The sequence below is a fragment of the Mobula birostris genome, chromosome 8 (assembly GCF_030028105.1).
Source record: "Mobula birostris isolate sMobBir1 chromosome 8, sMobBir1.hap1, whole genome shotgun sequence".
Lineage (NCBI taxonomy): Eukaryota > Metazoa > Chordata > Chondrichthyes > Myliobatiformes > Myliobatidae > Mobula > Mobula birostris.
Genome location: NC_092377.1, coordinates 13624401 through 13646103, shown reverse-complemented (window position 1 = coordinate 13646103; position 21703 = coordinate 13624401). Strand labels below are relative to the sequence as shown.

At 43.8% G+C, this 21703-nt stretch overlaps 2 protein-coding genes across 2 annotated transcripts in view; both read left to right on the top strand.

Moving 5' to 3' along the window:
- The first annotated feature begins 4868 nt into the window (after positions 1 to 4868).
- Positions 4869 to 5605, top strand: LOC140202145 (histone H2B 1/2-like). The gene has a single exon (XM_072267011.1). It carries the CDS (start codon positions 4881 to 4883, stop codon positions 5253 to 5255), a length of 375 nt encoding a protein of 124 aa, XP_072123112.1. The 5' UTR covers positions 4869 to 4880; the 3' UTR covers positions 5256 to 5605.
- An 875-nt stretch (positions 5606 to 6480) lies between these two features.
- The window catches only part of LOC140201152 (uncharacterized), a 62542-nt gene continuing 47319 nt past the window's right edge, over positions 6481 to 21703 (top strand). Inside the window, exon 1 of the mRNA XM_072264801.1 lies at positions 6481 to 6857. Coding sequence (XP_072120902.1) covers positions 6481 to 6857 — 377 coding nt within the window. The remainder of the gene's footprint in view (positions 6858 to 21703) is intronic.

Here is a 21703-nt window from a genome sequence, read left to right as displayed (position 1 = left end):
CACGTAAGTGGTCTCCACAGGATATCCCAAACAAAGTCCACTCCTTTGGATTATATGAAGTGACAGACACCCATTCGTAATGCACCGTGTGCAGATATTTAACCCACCCTTGTGGGCATAAGAGAGTTTCGAACCATTGCAGTGACCAGCTGAAGTTTCATCAGCTGGTTGCCTTCTCTCTCTTTCTCCCCCCCTGTGTCTGTCTGTGTCCTTGTTTTAAAGTTAAACAAGCTGCAAGTCAGTCAGTGAACAACATCAGAGTCCTGCCTCATTTAGGCACTCTTAAAATAACAGTCCACAGTATACGAAACCTGTGGGTTCATAACACCAGACAGTTGTGAACCTGTGGAGTTCTTTGCCATAGGCAACTGTGAAGGCCAAGTCTTTATGTATATTTAGGGTGGAGGTTGATAAATCCTTGATTGGTCAGGGCATGAAGGAATTTTGGGAGAAGGCAAGAGATTGAGTCTGAGAAGAAAAATGGATCACCATGATGAAATGGCAAAGCAGACTTGATAGGCCAAATACCTTCTGTTCCCTCCTCGCCGAACCTGATTTCACACAACTGGTACTAAAACTACAGAAAAGCTCTACAACAGGTAGTCCAGCTGCCCAATACATCATTGGCATCAGCCTTCCTGCCATCAAGGACATGTGTGTAGAAAAGTACCGGAAAAGGGCCAGCAAGGTCATGGTGTATCTCACCCACCATACTCATGGACTGTTTGTTTCACTCAAATTATGGAGGAGGCTGCGTAGCATCCACATCAGGACCACCAGACTCAAAAACAATTATTTTCCCTGAGCATTTAGCCTGATCAACACTTCCACCCATTAACCAACTCCACCATTAAAACTTTATCATTTCCTATCAGAGTCACTTTATGGACATACAATCCATGTAGCGAATATCCACTGCTGTGCTTTATCAACTTCCCTGGTAACTTCTTCGAAAGGCTCTATAACATTGGTTAGACACGACCTACCATATGTAAAATCATGTTGACGATCCCTAATCAGTCCGTATCTATCCAAGTACTTATATATCTGGTCCCTTAGAATATCTTCCAATAATTTACACACTACTGATATCAGGTTTACCAGCCTATAATTTCCCAGCATATTTTTAGAGTCTTTCTAAAAACAATGAAACAACAGTAGCTGGCCTCCAATCCTCTGGTACCTCACCAGTCACTAAGGATGATTTGAATATCTTTGCTAGGCCCCTGCAGTTTCAGCACTCGCCTCCCACAGAGTCCGGGAAACACCCTGTCAGGCCGTGTGGATTTATCAACCCTTATTTGCCTCAAATAGCTAACACCTCATCCTCTGTAATCTGTATAGGGTACATGATGTCATTGCTGTTTTGCATCACTTGTGCAGCCTTAGTGCCCATCTCCTGAGTAAATATAGATGCAAAAAAAAAACAATTTAAGATCACCCCCATCTCTTCTGTTTCTTTGCTTAGATGACCAATCTGATCTTCAAGAGCATTAATTTTGTCCCTTGCAATCCTTTTGCTCTTAATGTATCTATCGAAGCCCTTGGGATTCTCCTTCACCTTGTCTGCTAGAGCAACCTCAGCCCTCTTCTTTGCCCTTCTGATTTCCTTCCATTTCTTCTCAAGTACCTCATTTGTTCCTTCCTGTCTATACCTTCTATGCACCTCCTTCTTCTTAATCAGGTCCTCAATAACTCTTGAAAACAAAGGTTCCCTTCATCTATTTTCCTTGCCTTTCATTCTGACTCAAAATTTCACTTTTGAAGGCCTCCCACTTACCAAGTACACTTTTGCCAGAAAACAACCTGTCCCAGTCCACACTTGCCAGATCCTTTCTGACACCATCAAAATAGGCCTTTCTCCAACTTTGAATCTCAATCCGAGGACCAGAGGTATCCTTTTTCATAATGATATTGAAACTAATGCATTATGATCAGTAGATGCAAAGTGTTCCCCTACATAACCATTTGTCGTCTGCCCTGCCTTACTTCCTATTAGGAGCGCAAATGACAGGAATTCTGCAGATGCTGGAAATTCAAGCGACACACATAAAAGTTGCTGGTGAACGCAGCAGGCCAGGCAGCATATGTCGACTGCACCTCTTCCTAGAGATGCTGCCTGGCCTGCTGTGTTGACCAGCAACTTTTATCTGTGTTCCTATTAGGAGATCTAGTATCACAGTCCCTCTAGTTGGAACCTTATGTATTGATTAAGGAATCTTCCCTGAACACATTTGACAAGCTGTATGCCATCCAGCCCTTTTACAGTATGGGAGTCCCAATCAATATTTGGAAAGTTAAAATCACCTACTATCATAAACTTATGCTTGTTGCAAGTCTGTGATCCATCTACAAACTTACTGCTATAAATCCTGGGTGGTCTATAATATAATCCCATTTAGGTGGTCATACCGTTCTTAATTCCACCCATAAAGCTTCACTAGACAAGCTCTCCAGTCTGTCCTGACTGAGCACTGCCATGACATTTTCCCTGACAAGTAATGCTTTAATCCCTCCCACTCTATCACATTTAAAACTAAGGAATTCACACAATAGTTAACCACACTGTCAGTCGTAATGTGTCTATCAGCCTCTCTGAGATCAAGAGCTCCCAGCAGTGACATAGGATGCCCTGTCGCCACCTCGAATAGATAAGTTTAGTTTTCTTGTTTGGGGTTGCTCTGTTGCTACACAAGACCATAGGAAGAGCTGTAGGGTAGGCCGTGGTACGCCTTCCTCATGATATTTAGTCAGTATTTTTTTTTCTAATTCCATTCATTGTTCAACTTTTCCTGATGATGTGGACAATGAAAAAACTTTCATCAGTTCACATAATTCCTGACAAACACTCCCAGTGAATTGCGTTCCTTGGTCAGAGCCAATGGATAGGCATCCATTAGTCTCATGAGACCATGGATTTACGCCTTGGAAGGTTTCCAGGGCGCAGGCCTGGGCAAGGTTGTATGGAAGACCAGCAGTTGCCCATTCTGCAAGTCTCCCCTCTCCACGCCACTGATGTTGTCCAAGGGAGGGGCATTAGGACCCATACAACTTGGCACCGGTGTCATCGCAGAGCAATGTGTGGTTAAGTGCCTTGCCCAAGGACATACACTCAGCCAAGGCTCGAACTAGCGACCTTCAAATCACTAGACGAATGCCTTAACCACTTGGCCACATGCCAACACCAGAGCCAATGTGCCAATGCGAAATGGCAATCCCCATTTACTAGGAATATAGTCCTTGATCAGAGTTTTTGCTGTGTGTGGCAGTGACTTTCCTTGCTGGAATATCTTCCTCCCATCTTGTCCACTATTACCAGTATGTCTGAATATCCCTGACACTTTGGTAAAGAAATGTAATCCACTATTAAGTGTAAAAATGGATCAGGTGAGGCAGGAGAAAATTGTGGTAATGTTTCCTCTGCTCCAGGATTCTTTTTCTGGCATACAGATTTCCCCCGCTATCCGAAGGTAGGGCGTTCCTATGAAATGTTTCGTAAGCCGGAAGGTTGTAAAGTGAAGAAGCAATTACCATTTAATTATATGGGAAAAATTCTGTGAGCGTTCGCAGACCCAAAAAATAACCTACCAAATCATGCCAAATAACACATAAAACCTAAAATAACAGTAACATATAGTAAAAGCAGGAATGATATGATAAATACACAGCCTATATAAAGTAGAAATACTTTTCTACAATCATTACTGCACTGTTCTCCGTAGCAAAAATTTCTCGCAAGCGCTCTCTGCAGAAACACTCTCTCCAGTAACCCTTAAGTTATAAAGCTGCCAAATCATACCAAATAACCCAGAAAAACACACAGCCTATATAAAGTAGAAATAATGTATGTACAGTGTAGTATCACTTACCGGAATTGGGAAGACAGCGCCGAGCACACTGATGATGGTGTGTTAGGCTGAATCGTCGGAGGTTGGGTTGATGCAGTGGTCCCTAACCTCCAGGCAGCGTACCGATACCAATCCGCAGAGTATGCAGCGGTGGCCGGGATGCACCCAACACATCTTTAAGAAAAAAGCCGAAATAAACAAGCTAATTAATTAGGTGCCGCCCGGCACGTAATTAATTAGCTTGTTTATTTCGGCTTTTTTCTTAAAGATATGCTGGGTGCGCCCCAGCTACCGCTGCATTCTCCACGGCAATGTATCGGTCCGCGGCCCGGGGTTTGGGGTGGTGGGACACTGAGGTGTCATCTCATCGTCATCTATTTCCATCAGGGCACTACAACACTAAAACTACTGTATACTGCAGTGACTTTTGTTTTAATTTTGTTCAGATTGTCGTCTTCCTTGTATAATTCATGTTTAATTTCCCTGTTTCTTGTGAATGTTGTGTTCTGATGCTATCTGCCTGTGATGCTGTACGTTTTTCATTTCAAATGTACTTGCACTTAAAGGAAAAAAAAACTCGGCTTTGAACTGCACATCGAAATGGCTAACTCTCTCCTTCGGTCTCTTGCGGCTCTGGGTTGTGAAATAAACGATTTAAGGGTATTACTTTACAACATTTCACCTCATTGTCTGCTTTTTAAAAAATACATCTTTTCTTATTTTGATTTCAGCCCCAAACCTCTCTGCCGCATTAAATGTCACCGACGACTGAAGCAGATCGACACGGTTCCCCGACGGGCACTGGGTAGTGGGTGCGGCTTCTGATTGGTAGAGCGAACGATTGCGTTACGTTTCTCTCTGATATTCAACCAAGGATTTGCCGAAACAAATCTGATGGGCGATTTGTTTTTCCAATCAACTATTGAAAGTTCACAGTTTCCCCGCCCTTCATTAGCATACCGCTGTGAGTGCTGTCTAATTCATCCGCGTCCGGCGGGGGTTGCTCATTTTAGCTTGAAACCTACTGAAGAAATGCCCGAGCAGCAGAAATCCGCTCCCAAGAAGGGCGCCAAGAAAGCTTTGCCCAAACCAGCGGGCAAGTCTGGCAAGAAACGCAGGAGGGTGAGGAAGGAGAGTTACTCCATCTATATCTACAAAGTGATGAAGCAGGTTCACCCCGACACCGGCATCTCCTCCAAGGCCATGAGCATCATGAACTCGTTCGTGAGCGATATTTTCGAGCGCATCGCGGGCGAGGCTTCCCGGCTGGCCCATTATAACAAACGATCGACCATCAGCTCCCGGGAGATCCAGACTGCCGTGCGCCTGCTGCTGCCTGGGGAGCTGGCCAAGCACGCCGTGTCGGAAGGGACAAAGGCGGTGACCAAGTACACCAGCTCCAAGTGAAGAGTACCCAGAAAACACACCGGAAACCCAACGGCTCTTTTAAGAGCCACTCACAGATTCATTAAAAGAGTTAATATGTAATATTTAGCATTAGCCAGTGACCCAAAGCCATTGAATTGAAGTCGATCTGGAAATTCCTTTCCTTTCCTTTTAATATGAGGTAATTCAAGTTCTATCCGTGTTAATCAGTTGACTGTTACTTATATTGTCGCCAAACAATTGATACTACAGCGTACAATCTTCACAACGATATTTGATAACGCGCTTCGCGCTCCCTGGATTACAAATCGATAGTAAATATTAAAAATTTAAATTATAAATCATAAATAGAAAAGGGAGAGTCCGGCTATTTGGAGGATACGGCCCAGATACGGGTCGGTATAACCCCGAGGTCTTTGTTACATTCTTTCTACTGCACACACGGGAACATCACCTCCTCCTCTGGGTCTCTCTCCCGGTTATTAAAAACTTTGAAGCGGATATTTGCTGTTTCTGATTTAATGGCGGCGGGGAATGCGGTTTATTAATTTCTGTCCCATTTTGGCAATTTAATTGAAACCCATTTCAGTGCCTGACGTGAACTTGTTCACGGTTATTTCAGATATACAAGATATTCTGCCGATGCTGGAAATGCAGAACAACACACGATGTGCTGGAGGAATTCAGCGGGTCAGGCAGTATCTATGGAATTGAATAATTTAATTTCATCTGTGAAATGATGTGTTAAAACTACAGGCTAAACTCCAGTCGCAACCGAGAAGAGCGATCTGTTGATAACCTGATCAGGTTCACACAATGACCGGCCGCAGCAGAGCTGAGAAATGATTTTTTTTGTTATGAGCATTTATGAATTGAAAGAATTCGGCAAATTAAATCCTCAGACACGGTTTCAATATCAACTACACCTATGTTAAATGTACCGGACTTCAGTAATGGGGTGAATAGGGGGACAAACAGATCTGGAATAATTTGGATTTTGATTAAGTCTGAACAAAGGATCTTTTGGCGGGCTTTTTCAAATTTCATTTTTGTTAGGAAATAAGCGGTTAGTTTCCGCGCTTCTGCAGTTGCTGTCTCCTGATTGGTAAATGAGGCTGCTCTTTGATTGGATTATTTCCTCTCCACCAATCATAAACACTCCACTACATTCCCCCAAAAGCTACAAGGAGGGCGAGGGCTGGCCTATTTCATCGTCCTGTGTGAAGCACTTGCTGAGATTGTGAAGATGACTGGACGAGGGAAAACCGGTGGCAAAGTTAGGTCCAAGGCCAAATCTCGCTCGTCCCGGGCCGGACTGCAGTTCCCGGTGGGCCGTGTTCACAGGCTCCTGAGAAAGGGTAACTATGCTGAGCGTGTGGGTGCCGGCGCCCCGGTCTATCTGGCCGCTGTGCTCGAGTATCTGACAGCTGAAATCCTCGAGTTGGCCGGCAACGCAGCCCGGGACAACAAGAAAACCCGCATCATCCCCAGACACCTTCAGCTGGCCGTCCGCAACGACGAGGAGCTCAACAAGCTGCTGGGAGGGGTGACCATCGCTCAGGGCGGGGTGCTGCCCAATATCCAGGCCGTGCTGTTGCCCAAGAAAACCGGCAGTGCCAGCAAGTGAAGCGACAGATTCTGAACCCGGTGACCCAAAGGCTCTTTTAAGAGCCACTCACAGTGTCTGTGAAAGGGCTGTCTATAGTTCCCGTAAGCGCGGGGGATAGAGCTCGAGTTCAGATTACCGCAGGGGGCATTGAAATTTACTGCGGGTGCGAAGCGCACAGCGTGAGCAGTCTGAAGTGATGGAGCTGGGTCCCCCAGCGACTGCTGGCGCTGAATGACTGCCATGGCTGTGCATTCGGCTTCTTATCCGTCATCGATTTCATACAGCAGCCCGTTCCCGGGGAAGTGTGACGGGGCCGGGGACTGCGGGGAAGGGTTAAGCATAATCTGTTTAGGTGCCGGTGTGTGTGACTGGCCGCCCGGAGAGATGGTGCAAATTTTAATCTTACTACTATACGTTGAACGACAGTCTGGTATCGCAGCTGACACTGGCACACGATTTCTGCGCCGTTTATGGTGCCGATTTAGATTACTGGAGTCACCCGCTGTAATTATAGACAGGCAGATGGTTTTCTGTAGATCTGAGGGAATCTCCTTGTGCTATGAATCCAGAGTGAACCGAGCTGTCAGCAGGGGTGCAGTGCCAATTTTTTAGGGGCCGGAGCCGTACGAGGGGTGATTGATAGGTTCGTGGTCCGAGGTTATACAGCTCTCGTTACATGCACGTGCAGTTCAACTCTTGAGTGATTATGCAGAAAGTTTGAAGTTAATAACTTTTGTGGTATTTCTGTTTCAGATAATTGTTAGGTTTTCTAAAATTGACTTCTTCCACCTTAGACCACGAACTTATCAATCATCCCTGGTGTGTCACACCCAGTTTGTGTACCTGCTCATTTCATGTACTGAGCAACTTCTTTGCCCCATTCATGTAATGAGCAGGTACACAAATTGGGTGTGATATATATATATGAATAGGGTTTCTTATAATGTCAAGCACTAAACCAAGATGAAAGAATTATATGAATTCCAGAGCTCCACACAAATATAGTGATAGTTAAGACATTAACAAGATTATAGACTATCACTACATTTCAGTGTATAACTGGTACAATAAAACATATAATTCTTAATTTAATAATATGACAAAGTATTGCACAGTTGCACTCACTAATTATCATAAAATATAATTATCAAGCAAGTAAAGAAAAAGACGGCGATCATGTATTTTAGAACATAGAACGTAGAACAGTATAGCACAGTACAGGCCCTTCAGCCCACAATGTTGTGCCGACCCTTAAACCCTGCCTCCCATATGACCCCCCACCTTAAATTCCTCCATTTATCTGTCTAGTAGTCTCTTAAATTTCACTAGTGTATCTGCCTCCACCACTGACTCAGGCAGTGCATTCCATGCACCAACCACTCTCTGAGTAAAAAACCTTCCTCTAATATCCCCCTTGAACTTCCCACCCCTTACCTTAAAGCCATGTCCTCTTGTATTGAGCAGTGGTGCCCTGGGGAAGAGGCGCTTGGCTGTCCACTCTATCTATACCGCTTAATATTTTACCAATTTAAAAGTAATTACAGGTACCTGTTTACCAAATGCCACCAATGAGAAGTTCCACAATAATTTCCACAAAGGGTCAGGCGTAATATGTGTTTAGGGTCTGAAGCAACTCTTGTCCTGGTGTCATCTGCTGATCTGTGGTACCGCAGCCATGATGTGACATATGGCTCAGCATTCCACTGAACTAGAGGAGGTCCGTGTAGTTTAACAAACATAAGTGCTGATACATGATCTATGAGAATCCTTGAGCTTGTTGTTGTTGTTATCAAGTTAATGTGACTGAATCCTCTCTCACACTCAGCAGTACTAATAGGAATAACTTGTGAACAGCTCAGTAATGGGCGTAAATTTTGGGGGATGCAGCGTCCACGATCCTCCACATAATCTCTGAAGGCATTTATTACAAAGGAAGAAGAAAGCTTAAACCTCTTAGAGATGATATTGCAGCTTCTCCATAATTAGGCGGTATTTCAGCAGGCCAGTTATTTTTTATCAAGGACACACATTTCATTTAGCAGGGATTTATACATACTTTGAGGTTTGGAAGTTTGAGAACCTTTCAAGGATGTTGCCATGAACATACGGTGCTGCAAATTGTTTATAAGGCTAGTAAGAAACTGTAGATAATTAATGGAGACAATTTTGTTGTTGCTTGTTAAGGTAATTTCTCCAAACTTCCCTTTTCAACTGCTTCTTGAGCTTCTAGAGTTTTTGTACCAAGTTGCTCTTTAAGTTCATGCAGTGATCTTATGCTCCATTGGATCAGTTTGTCTGCATAAACAATCGTAGTAGTGCATTTCTATAAACACTCTGACAGTAAACACATTTCATGCAACGTGTCGTACATTAGAGCTAAGTCCAATATAAACTCTTCTGAAGAGAATCTTTTCGACAGACCTTCATTGGTTTTTCTGTCACTCCCAGATCTCGTTTCATCCTTCATTGCTTTTTCAAAATGAAAACAGTGTTTCATAATTTTGCCACACTGCTGAAACTGTTCAAAACGAGCTAGTTACCCACCTGGTGCCCAAAACATGACCTATTTTGCAAATTTGTTGTTCTAGTTGAGAGGCACATTCAGACAGTTCCTTTTGATTTAGAGGTCATCTACTGAAAACAGAGTACAATTTGTCCATAAATGATTGAAAATGATTTATTCCATGAACTTCTCTCTCCGAATCACCTACTGCAAGTTCTCATCTGTGATTAAGACAGTGCCAAATTATCGCATCAGGGTAATGTTCCTTGAGAATGGTAGCAACACCAGATTTGACACCGAGCATTGAGATCACTCCATCACTAGCAAATGCAACAAGGTTCTGTTTCAAGTAAGAGTCATCAAACCCATGGTTATTGAGACAGTTCAATAGATGCTTAGTGTCATGTACCGCGTGATGGGAATAAAGAACCAGCAGAGATGGAAAACACTTTGGAGTCCAGTATTGCTATAAACTAATAATATTTATTAGTAACTACTCAATACAGTAATATAAATGTAGATAAATCAAACAGGTTAGCAATGATTTTATATATATATGTATATCAGTAAGTGTGGAAATATATGTATGAAAAACCAAGCTTCTTTAAGTCTAGGGGTAAAAAGATACAGTCTTACGATGATGAGTAAAGTTCAGTTCAGTTCATGGTATTGAGTTGAGTAGTGATGGAGAGAGAGATTTGAGTCTTCAGGTGAGCTGACACCGTCGATCTTCTCGTTGTCCTCTGAAATCCTTTAAAAGTCACTAACTGTGACTTTAACAAAGGGTCCGGTTTTCTGTGATGGAGCTACCCCCCAGGCAAGGGTGGACACATGGACAACTCCCCACCAGTCAATCCCTTTCCTCTTCCCACTACAAGAGCGACTGATCAATCTTCCAAAACCCACTTTTCCTGTGGGCATAACAATGCTCATTCAGTGTCCAGAACATGTGTCTGAGGTCTATCACTTGACCTCCTATTTTATCTTCCCATACTGAGCATCAATTGTCATTCAAATAACTCCTCCTTCCTCTCTGTGAAAGAAATGCAAGCAGGCAAAAGTCCTTGAAGAAGTATCAACAACCTGCCGAAAATCTTAACATCAATTGTCTATTTAATAATGCCCTCGGTCACCATAGCAACTTACTATGACCATTACTTTCAGAGCTGCATTTGGCTTCGGTTAGAAAATTTGAACTAGAAGCAGGCGAAACACAGCTTTTGTCACTTTTACTGTTATCAGTCTCTTGTTATACTCCTCAGCTTGTTTATGAAAGAAAGAAGTTAACATTGTTTGCTTAGAAGCCCCAGGGTGTTAGTGAGAAAAATTTACTTCTGTATTAGCGAGTAATCCACGGACCACCACAGATGTAGCCTTACTAATACGACTGTGTCAGAGCAGACAGCAGGGCCCACAGCACTTAGCAGTGTCCCTAAGCAGGTATAAAAATAACAGAGATAAAGCAAATGAGCTCTTTACACTTTTAGCCACCTAAATTGAAACCAAGTATGAAAAAAGAACGTCTAATGAACTATTGCTAATGCCACGAGTATTACTGAATATTAGTATCAAAAGCAGTAGGTTGGCAACCCTGCCTCGTACCGTTTCTCTCGAAGAAATGGTTGGACAGGAAGCGTACCTGTGAGTGTCGATACTCACTATATCCTCACACGTCGGGTATTACATGGTTAGACCAATACAGATCCTGTTTAGTCTTTAAATATATAAAAAGTTAAAGAAGCTTGAATCTTTACATAAATTATTATTGTATCTATACGAATTAAAAATATCGTATTTTGGAAGTGACAAATGTTAACAGGGGAGGAGAGCAACCATTTGGGAGGTTTGGAAATGCGTTTCTTCTCGTTCATTGCCTCACTATTTACTCTTTTTCCTATCAACACAAAGAGAAAAAGAGCCTCTTTCCAATCAACTATAATTGGTGGAGCTAGGTCAAGGAGTTGATCCGCTATTAATGATAGTTAAAATGACGTAAAACTAACTTATAGCCTAGAAATGTTTTTTTTTCCATTTGGCTTGTTAAAGAACACTAAATTCACTTTATCCAGGTGAAGAAGAGGATTTTGGATGATTACCTTCAATATTTCATCAAAATCAGGCCGAAGATCCGAGCAGTGAATTTTTTTTCATTATTTTTGACTTTTAACCTTACGTTTCGATGTTCATTCCTTGCTTAATATAGCTGATAGCTGGAATCCAATGGTACCCATGGGAAAGAGTGGAAAAATGTTCACACTTGTGTACAGTTGTCCCTCGGCTGGAGAGAGACTGAGGATCTGTGAAATGGCGGGAGGCTACAGCAGGGTATGCTGGGAAAATAACGGGTCGAGCGAGGGCAAATTTCACAAATACCTAAATAAAAAATAGTCACAGCTCCAGGATTTCACCAAAAACGATCAAATATCCTATCCTAATGTTATTAGTGGTATTTTCCCCACCAGCCACCAACCCGTGTGTGTCTGCCGAAGCCATGGAGAAATTTCAGAGCATATGTCACATGCATTGCCGTAACCGTCTCACCCTAGACTTGCACCGTGGCGGTGACGGCATTACAGAGTGGCGGGGAAGGGAGTTAGTTAGGGTGACGGACATAGCAGAGAGCGGCCTCACATCTTCCAGCTGCACCACCGTCTTTTTCCAATGGTTTAGCCACAACAGAACAGAAACACAGCGCTCCTGATAAGCCTAGGGACGCACCAGTCCCATACTGAAGGTCACCCAGTAACAGTACCACCTAACACCCCAGATAACTTTAGATTTCTGCTCAATTCGACAGAAATTAAATGACAGTAATCTGGAGAAAGAACAAATGCGAAGACCGGAATCCAGAAATTCAGGTAAAACACAGGTCAGGCGACAAACAAGCGACATCTGTGACAAGAAGGTTTTGATCACAGATGAGCCTACTGCCTTTTATGCTCACTTTGACCCTCAAAGCATAGAGACACCTTCACGAACTCGTACAGCCCCCGATGACTGTGATTTCAGTGTGTGAGGCTGACGAGAGTGCATCCTTCAGGAGTGAGAACTCACAGAAAGCATCTGGCCCAGACAGGTACCTGGCTGAGTATTAAAGACCTGTGCTAATCAACTGGCTGTAACATTCACTGATACCTTTAACCTCTCCCTTCAGCAGAGGTACCAACCTGCTTCAAACAGGCTTCAATTGAAAAAAACTTTGTAACTTGTCTTAATGACTGTCATCCAGTAGCAATTACAGTATATCCATTGTGATGAACAACTTTGGGAGGTTGGTGATGAAGCATATCAACTCCTGGCTGTAAAGCGACTTGGATCCACTCCAATTTGTCTGCTGTCAAAACAGACCAATAGCAGATGCCATTTCTTTGGCTCTTCACTCTCTCCTGGAATATCTGGACAGTGAAGTTGCTTACATTGACTTTTTCACTTGCAGACTCCAGTCAGTTTTGGATTGACAACACCTCTACAATCTCAAACAACACAGATGCACCACAGGGCTGTGTGCTCAGCCCCCTGCTCTACCAAATTTATACTTCACTGGAACATAGAACATAGAACAGTACAGAACAGGAACAGGCCCTTCAGCCCACAATGTCATGCCAACCCAGCTAAAAAGTAAATCAAGACCCCCAAAAGCTAATCCCTCCTACCTACATCATGTCCATATCCCTCCATCTTCATCACATTCATGTGACTATCTAAAGGCCTTTGATGTATCTGACTCTATCACCATAACAGGCAGTGCATTTCAGGCACCTACCAGTCTCTGAGTAAGAAAGCTTAGCCCTCACATCCCCTTTGAACCTACCCCTTCTCACCTTCAATGCATGAAGGCCAAGTATAGCTCCAATGACATATGTAAGTTGACCAAATCACTGGTGGTGATGGATAAGCATACAGGAGGGAGGTTGAAAATCTGGCTGAGTGGTACCATAACAACAATCTCTCATTCAATGTCAGCAAGAGCAAGGAGCTAATTATTGACTTCAGGAGGAGGAAACCAGAGGTCCATAAACCAGTCCTCATTGGCGGATCAAAGGTGGAGAGGGTCCGCAACTTTAAGTTGCTTGGAGTTATTAAAGTTGAAAGTAAAATTTATTATCAGAGTACATACATGTCACCACATACAACCCTGAGATTCTTTTTCTGTGAGCATACTTAGCAAATCTATAGAGCAGTGACTGTAAACTGTAAACACCAGGAACTATACACTATAAACAAACTGTGCAAATACAGATACAGATAAATAGCAATAAATAACGAGCATGAAGTAACAATATAACAGAGTCCTTAAATGAGTGTTGCTGTCCCCTTTTGTTCAAGAGCCTGATGCTTCAGGGGTAGTAACTGTTCTTGAACCTGGTGGTGTGAGTCCTGAGGTATCTGTACTGTCTACCTGATGGCAGTGGTGAGAAAGGAGCATGGCCTAGGTAGTGTGGATCTTTGATGATGGAGGCTGCTTTTCTGATGGCGACATTTCAGGTAGATGTGCTCAATGGTTGGGACGGTTTCACCTGTGATGTACTGGGCCGAATCCACTACCTTCTGGAAGATTTTCCAGTCAAAGCCATTGGTGTTCCCACACCAGGCTGTAATGCAGCCAGTCAGCACACTTTCCACCACACATCCATTGAAGTTTGCCAAGGTTTTTGATGACGTGCCAAAACTCTGCAGACTCCCGAGGAAGTAGAAGCGCTGTCGTGCTTTCTTTCTTCACAATAATATTTATATGATGGGTCTGGTACAGGTCCTCTGAGATAGTGACACCCAGGAATTTAAGGTTACTGACCCTCTTTACCTCTGATCATTGCTGTCTCATAGACCTCCAGCTTCCCTCTCCTGAAGTCTACAATCAGTTCCTTTGTGATATTGACATTGAGAGGTTGTTATTATAAGACCACTCAGCCAGATTTTCAATCTCTCTTCTGTACGCTGATTCATCGCCACCTTTGATACGGCCCACAACAGTGGAGTAGTCAGCAAACTTGAATATGGTGTTGGAGTTGTGCTTAGCCACTCAGTCATAGGTGTAAAGTGAGTAGAGCAGGGGGCGAATTACACATCCCTGTGGTGCACCTGTGTTGATGGTGACAGTGGAGGAGATGGTTTTGCCAATCTGAACTGACTGGGGTCTACAAATGAGGAAATCCAGGATCCAATTGCACAAGAAGGTGTTGAGGCCAAGGTCCTGGGGCTTATTGATCAGTTTTGAGGGGATGATGGTATTAAATAATCTGTAATCCATGAATAACATCCTGATGTATGCATATTTGCTGTTCTGATGTTCTGGAGTTGGGTGAAGAGCCAATGAGATGGCATCTGCTGTGGACCTGTTGTTTCGGTAAGCAAATTAGAGTGGATGCAACTCACCACTCAGACAGGAGCTGATATGCTTCAGCACCAACCTCTCAAAGCACTGTGAGAGGTCAGAATCAGAATCAGGTTTATTATCACCTGCATGTGATGTGAAATTTGTTAACTTAGCAGCAGCAGTTCAATGCAATACATAATCTAGCAGAGAGAAAAAAACAATAATAAATAAACAAATCAATTACACATATTGAGTAGATTTTAAAATATGTGCAAAAACAGTAATACTGTATATTTTAAAAAAAGTGAGGTAGTGTCCAAAGCTTCAATGTCCATTTAGGAATTGGATGGCAAAGGGGAAGAAGCTGTTCCTGAATCGCTGAATTTGTGCCTTCAGACTTCTGCACCTCCTTCCTGATGGTAACAGTGAGAAGAGGGCATGCCCTGGGTGCTGGAAATCCTTAGTAATGGACGCTGCCTTTCTGAGACACCACGCCCTAAAGGCGTCCTGGGTATTTTGTAGGCTGGTGCCCAAGATGGAGCTGACTAGATTTACAACCTTCTGCAGCTTCTTTCAGTCCTGTGCAGTAGCCCTTCCATACCAGACAGTGATGCAGCCTGTCAGAATGCTCTCCATGTTACAACTATAGAAGTTTTTGAGTGTATTTGTTGACATGCCAAATTTCTTTAAACTCCTAATAAAGTATAGCCACTGTCTTGCCTTCTTTATAACTACATCAATATGTTGGGACCAGGTTAGATCCTCAGAGATCTCAACAACCAGGACCTTAAAGCTGCTCGCTCTCTCCACTTCTAATCCCTCTATGATGATTGATATGTGGTATTACCCTTCAGTAATTACCCATTCATCTTACCCTTCCTGAAGTTCACAATCAGTTCTTTCGGCTTACTGACGTTGAGTGCCAGGTTGTTGCTGCGGCACCACCCCACTAGTTGGCATATCTCACTCCTGTACGCCCTCTCATCACCACCTGAGATTCTACCAACAATGGTTGTATCATCAGCAAATTTATAATTGGTATTTGAGCTATGCCTAGCCACACAGTCATGTGTATATATAGAGTAGAGCAGTGGGCTAAGCACACACCCCTGAGGTGCGCCAGTGTTAATCTTCAGCGAGGAGGATATGTTATCACCGATCCACACAGACTGTGGTCTTCTGGTTAGGAAGTCGAGGATCCAATTGTAGAGGGAGATACAGAGGCCCAGGTTCTGCAACTTCTCAATCAGGATTGTGAGGATGATGGTATTAAATGCTGAGCTATAGTCGATGAACAGCATCCTGACATAGGTGTTTGTGTTGTCCAGGTGGTTTAAAGCCTTGTGAAGAGCCATTGAGATTGCGTCTGCCGTTGACCTAGGCAAATTGCAATGGGTCCAGGTCCTCGCTGAAGCAGGAGTTCAGTCAAGTCACGACCAACCTCTCAAAACATTTAATCACTGTCGATGTGAGTGCTACCAGGCGATAGTCATTAAGACAGCCCACATTATTCTTCTTAGGCACTGGTATAATTGTTCCCTTTTTGAAGCAAGTGAGAACTTCTGCCCGTAGCAGTGAGAGATTGAAAATGTCCTTGAATACTCCCGCTAGTTGGTTGGCACAGGTTTTCAGAGCCTTAGCAGGTACTCCATGGGGACCTTCTGCCTTGCGAGGGTTCATCCAGGTTGAAGGTATCTGTGAGTACACTGGCCAGTTGGTCAGCACAGGTCTTCAGTACTCTGTCTGGACTGAATGCTTTCCTTGAATTCACTCTCTTGAAGGCAGCCTGCATGTCATCTTTAGATACCGAGACCAAAGGAACATCAGGAGACATAGTTCCTCCCTGTTCTGGTGCTCAAGGCAAGCATAGAAAGCATTCTCATCTGGAAGGGAAGCTCTGCTGTCCAATATGTTGCAAGATTTAACTTTATTTCAGAGGATCTGTCCTGCGTCCAGCATGCAAGTGCAATCACAAAGAAAGCACGGCAGTGCCTCTCCTTCCTGAGGAGTTTGCAAAGATTTAGTATGACAACTAAAACTTTGACAAACTTCTATAGATGCGTGGTGGAGAATATATTGACTGGTTGCGTTGCAGCCTGGTATGGAAGAACCAATGCCCTTGATCAGAAAATCCTACAAAATGTACTGGATACGGTACAGTCCAGTACGGGTAAAGTGCTCCCCACCATTGACCACATTTATAAGGAACGCCGTCATAGGAAAGCAGCATCCATCATCAAGGACCCCACCATCCAGGCTAAGCTCTCTCCTCACTGCTGCCATCAGGAAGGAGGTACAGGAGCCTCAGGACCCACACCACCAGTTTTAGGAACAGTTATCCATCAGGCTGCTGAACCAAAGGGGATGCCTACACCTTTAAGGACTCTACAACTCATGTTCTCAATACTTATTGCTAACTTATTAATTATTTTTCTCTTTTGTTTTTGCATGTTGGTTGTTTTACTCCATATGTTGTGTGTATTTTCATTGATTCTATTGTGTTTCTTTGTATTTACTCTGAATGCCCACAAGGAAATGATATCCCAGCTGTCAGTCCTTTGTCCAATCACGTGACCTGTATATATCCCTTACAGCATCCTAACCCCATCTTCACAACTGACATAAGTATCTTCTTTGTGGCACCAGCATATTCAGAAATAACTGTGAGCTCTCATTAACACAACAGATTCTCTAACTGTTATACCGTCTACCTCATTATCAGATACGTGATGTAGGTTGGAGTTCACGGGGTGAATGGGACAACTGACATGTGATGTAGGGCAAAGTTCGCGGTGGTAATGCCAGGTAGGTAGTAAAAACCATTTCGTGGATGGTTTGAACTGATTCTTGCTGGGATAACTTACTCAGAGCAATTGAATATGGACACAAGGAGTTTCTGCTAAACCTGAGACCCTTCTCAGATAAGCTGCTTATCACGTAAGATGCAGGCTTGAAGAAGCAATCTGATCTCATTAGGCCCAGTGGCTTCATCCAATGGGAATCTGACATAAGTCATTTAGAAGACCTCAAGTCATGAAATTTAAACATCATAGATTGACCTGATAAGGAAAAGTATAAAAATACATGATTTTGGGGTATCAGGTGGTGACAATTCTCTGGAGACCAAGCATCACAGATGTGGAGTACCCCCCCCCCCCCCATTGGACATGCTGAGATCACATCAACCACGAGGAATGACTGGCCAGAGTAGACTCTTCCTTCTGGGTATTATCTTTTCTATTCTTTGACTATTCATGCAAGGTCAAGGACACTTAGCAAGTGTGCACAGGGTATTCAGTTGTGTAATTCCATGTGCTTGTGAACTGAGCCAGCAAAGGTACTTGTCAGTAAACACAGATTCTCTCTGTGCCTATCTGATCATTATTATGAAGTGGTAAATTCCTGCAAAAGTCTCATGGCAGGAAAAACATACGTTATACAACAAGATCTACCAATTACGTGAAAGAAGGGTGCAGGCTCTATTTCCAGACAAAAAGTATGTATTTTTCATAAACTTAGACCAGTTAGAGTTTGTATTATTTTTTCTGATTGTTAATAATACAAGTCTATATTATGAGTCATCTCAACTGGGAAATTGAGTTGGGAAAAATGGCAAAAATATAACATCAAATAATACTACAATAAACTTCATAACGTCCAGTAGTTGTTGATTTGCTTGAAGTCCTCCGTGACTGCTTTGAATCAGTGGACTGGTTGGTATTCAAGGACTCGGCAGCTAACCTCGATGAGTATGCCTCAGCTGTCACGGACTTTATTTGGAAATGCACGGAGGTCTGTGTGTCTCGCAAGACGATCCGGGTATTCCCTAACCGGAAACCTTAAATGAATTATGAGGTCAAGTCCCTTTTAAAGGCTAGAGCTGCGCTTTTAGGTCCGGGGATGCCAGTCGCTACACGGAATCCAGGCGTGAACTCCGGAAAGCCATTAAGGGCACCAAGAGGCAATATCGAGCCAAGTTGTAAGCCCAGGGTAACCAGAGGGATGCCAGTAGACTATGGCAGGGTCTAAATGAGATCACTGGGCACTAAGAAAAGGCTGGGAATATCAATAACTGTGGCGCTTCTCTTCCTGACGAACTTAACGTATTCTACGCAAGATTCGAACAGAAGAGGAGCGTCCCGCTCCCTCCGGATGAACCGGACCTGGTGGCATCGAGATTCATCGTCACCGAGGAGGACGTTGGAAGGGCCTTCCTGAAGATAAATCCAAGGAAAGCGACGGGCCCAGATGGCGTCCCAGGATGGGTTCTCCAGGCCTGTGCAAGTTTGCTCGCATTACAGCCAGAGTTTCTTCCCTGCCCTTCAGTCGTCCAATGGGAAGCTATTGCAGCGTAGGAGGAAATGCAATGCTACCAAGCGGACCAATCACAATTGTTGCGGTCTGCGTTGCCGTGACGCGTAGTTACATTTTGGGAGAGGTTCGCATCAGGCTACGGCGTAGGGATATGCGTAGGCACTGCATAGGGTTCGCAGCTACGCCATACCTACGGCATCGATTTGACGCAGAAGTATAAATCAGCCAGAATGACGCAGAAGTATAAATGTTGTTTGGATGAAAGACGAACGTCTGCTGAAACAAATCTTCTACTCCCGGCTTAATGAAGGCAAATGTAAAAGAGGCGGACAACAGAAGAGATTCAAAGGCGTCTTAAAAGCCAACATGAAGAAATGTAACATCGACATCAACAATTGGGAAACCAATGCCAAGGACAGGAAACTCTGGCGAGCCATCATCTGAGAAGGAACAGCAACTTTCAAAGCCAACAGATGTACAGAATTAGAAGAAAAGAGAAGAAAATGGAAAGAGAGGCAGCAACAACCAAAGCCCGATCTGCCATCTGGAACTACCTGTCCTGAATGCGGAAGAACTTTCAAAGCCAAGATTGGACTCATAAGCCACTTGAGAGCCCATAAGTAGATCAACAGAACAAAAACCATCATCCTCGACCTGGAGGGATAGTAGAATGGTACATGTGCTTTCAACACTGTGTGTCCGACAAGAGTGATTAGCAGCACTGGGGCTCCACAGGGGACTGTCTTGTCTCCCTTTCTCTTCACCATTTACACCTCGGACTTCAACTACTGCACAGAGTCTTGTCATCTGCAGAAGTTTTCGGATGACTTTACCATAGTTGGATGCATCAGCAAGGGAGATGAGGTTGAGTACAGGGCTACGGTAGGAAACTTTGTCATATGGTGTGAGCAGAATTATCTGCAGCTTAATGTGAAAAAGACTAAGGAGCTGGTGGTAGACCTGAGGAGAGCTAAGGAACCGGTGACACCTGTTTCCATCCAGGGGGTCAGTGTGGACATGGTGGTGAATTACAAATACCTGGGGATACGAATTGACAATAAACTGGACTGGTCAAAGAACACTGAGGCTGTCTACAAGAAGGGTCAGAGCCGTCTCTATTTCCTGAGGAGACAGAGGTCCTTTAACATCTGCCGGACGATGCTGAGGATGTTCTACGAGTCTGTGTTGGCCAGTGCTATCATGTTTGCTGTTGTGTGCTGGGGCAGCAGGCTGAGGGTAGCAGACACCAACAGAATCAACAAACTCATTCGTAAGGCCAGTAATGTTGTGGGGATGGAACTGGACTCTCTGACGGTGGTGTCTGAAAAGAGGATGCTGTCCAAGTTGCATGCCATCTTGGACAATGTCTCTCATCCACTACATAATGTACTGGGTGGGCACAGGAGTACATTCAGCCAGAGACTCATTCCACCGAGATGCAACACAGAGCATCATAGGAAGTCATTCCTGCCTGTGGCCATCAAACTTTACAAATCCTCCCTTGGAGGGTCAGACACCCTAAGCCAATAGGCTGGTCCTGGACTTATTTCATAATTTACTGGCATAACTTACATATTACTATTTAACTATTTATGGTTCTATTACCATTTATTATTTATGGTGCAACTGTAACGAAAACCAATTTTCCCCGGGATCAATAAAGTATGGCTATGACTATAGCCATGACGATAAATCAGCCTTTACTGTTGCACCACTGTCATCCCGACCTGAAACACTAGGGGCCGCTCTAGAGCCAATGTCGTGTCCATCCTGTAACTCCTCAGAGTCTGGATGGTGTCGCTGTATGGGGAGGCAGCGTAGGCTATAATTCCTCGGAGCTCAGAGAGTGTCGCTGTATCAGGAGGCCGTCCAGCAGAGACTGTAATTCCTCGGAGCTCAGATGGTGTCGCTGTCTCCGGCAATTGTTTGATGTGAAGTATAATTCCTTGGGCAGAGCTTCAGAGGTAGGTGTTTCCCTGGCTGGAGCACCGCGTCATTAGCAAGCCTACAACTCGAAGTCACAGCTGCGCTTTCCCTTTCCGTTTTAGTTTACTTCGGATCTCTGCTCAATGCACTTTGATGAATTACCGTGTTGTTTTAAATAGAGAAAATCTGCAGATGCTGGAAATCCAGGAAAAACACACAAAAAGCTGGAGACCTCCCCCCACCTTCTTACCCTGACCTCCTCTTTTTTTCTCCAGTTCTGATGAACGGTCAGGCCTGAAACGTCGACTGTTTACTCTTTTTCACAGATGCTGCCTGGCCTGCTGAGTTCCTCCAGCATTTTGTGTGTGTTGCTTAGATAGATAGATTGATACTTTATTGATCCCAAAGGAAATTACAGTGTCACAACAGCATTACAAATAGTCATAGTCATAGTCATAGTCATAGTCATACTTTATTGATCCCGGGGGAAATTGGTTTTCATTACAGTTGCACCATAAATAATTAAATAGTAATAAAACCATAAATAATTAAATCGGAATATGTAAATTATGCCAGGAAATAAGTCCAGGACCAGCCTATTGGCTCAGGGTGTCTGACCCTCCAAGGGAGGAGTTGTAAAATTTGATGGCCACAGGCAGGAATGACTTCCTATGACGCTCTGTGCTGCATCTCGGTGGAATGAGTCTCTGGCTGAATGTACTCCTGTGCCCAGCCAGTACATTATGTAGTGGATGGGAGACATTGTCCAAGATGGCATGCAACTTGGACAGCATCCTCTTTTC

Excerpts from the sequence above, each read along its gene's own strand:
- LOC140202145 (XM_072267011.1), top strand. The coding sequence starts at position 4,881 with ATGCCCGAGCAGCAGAAATCCGCTCCCAAGAAGGGCGCCAAGAAAGCT.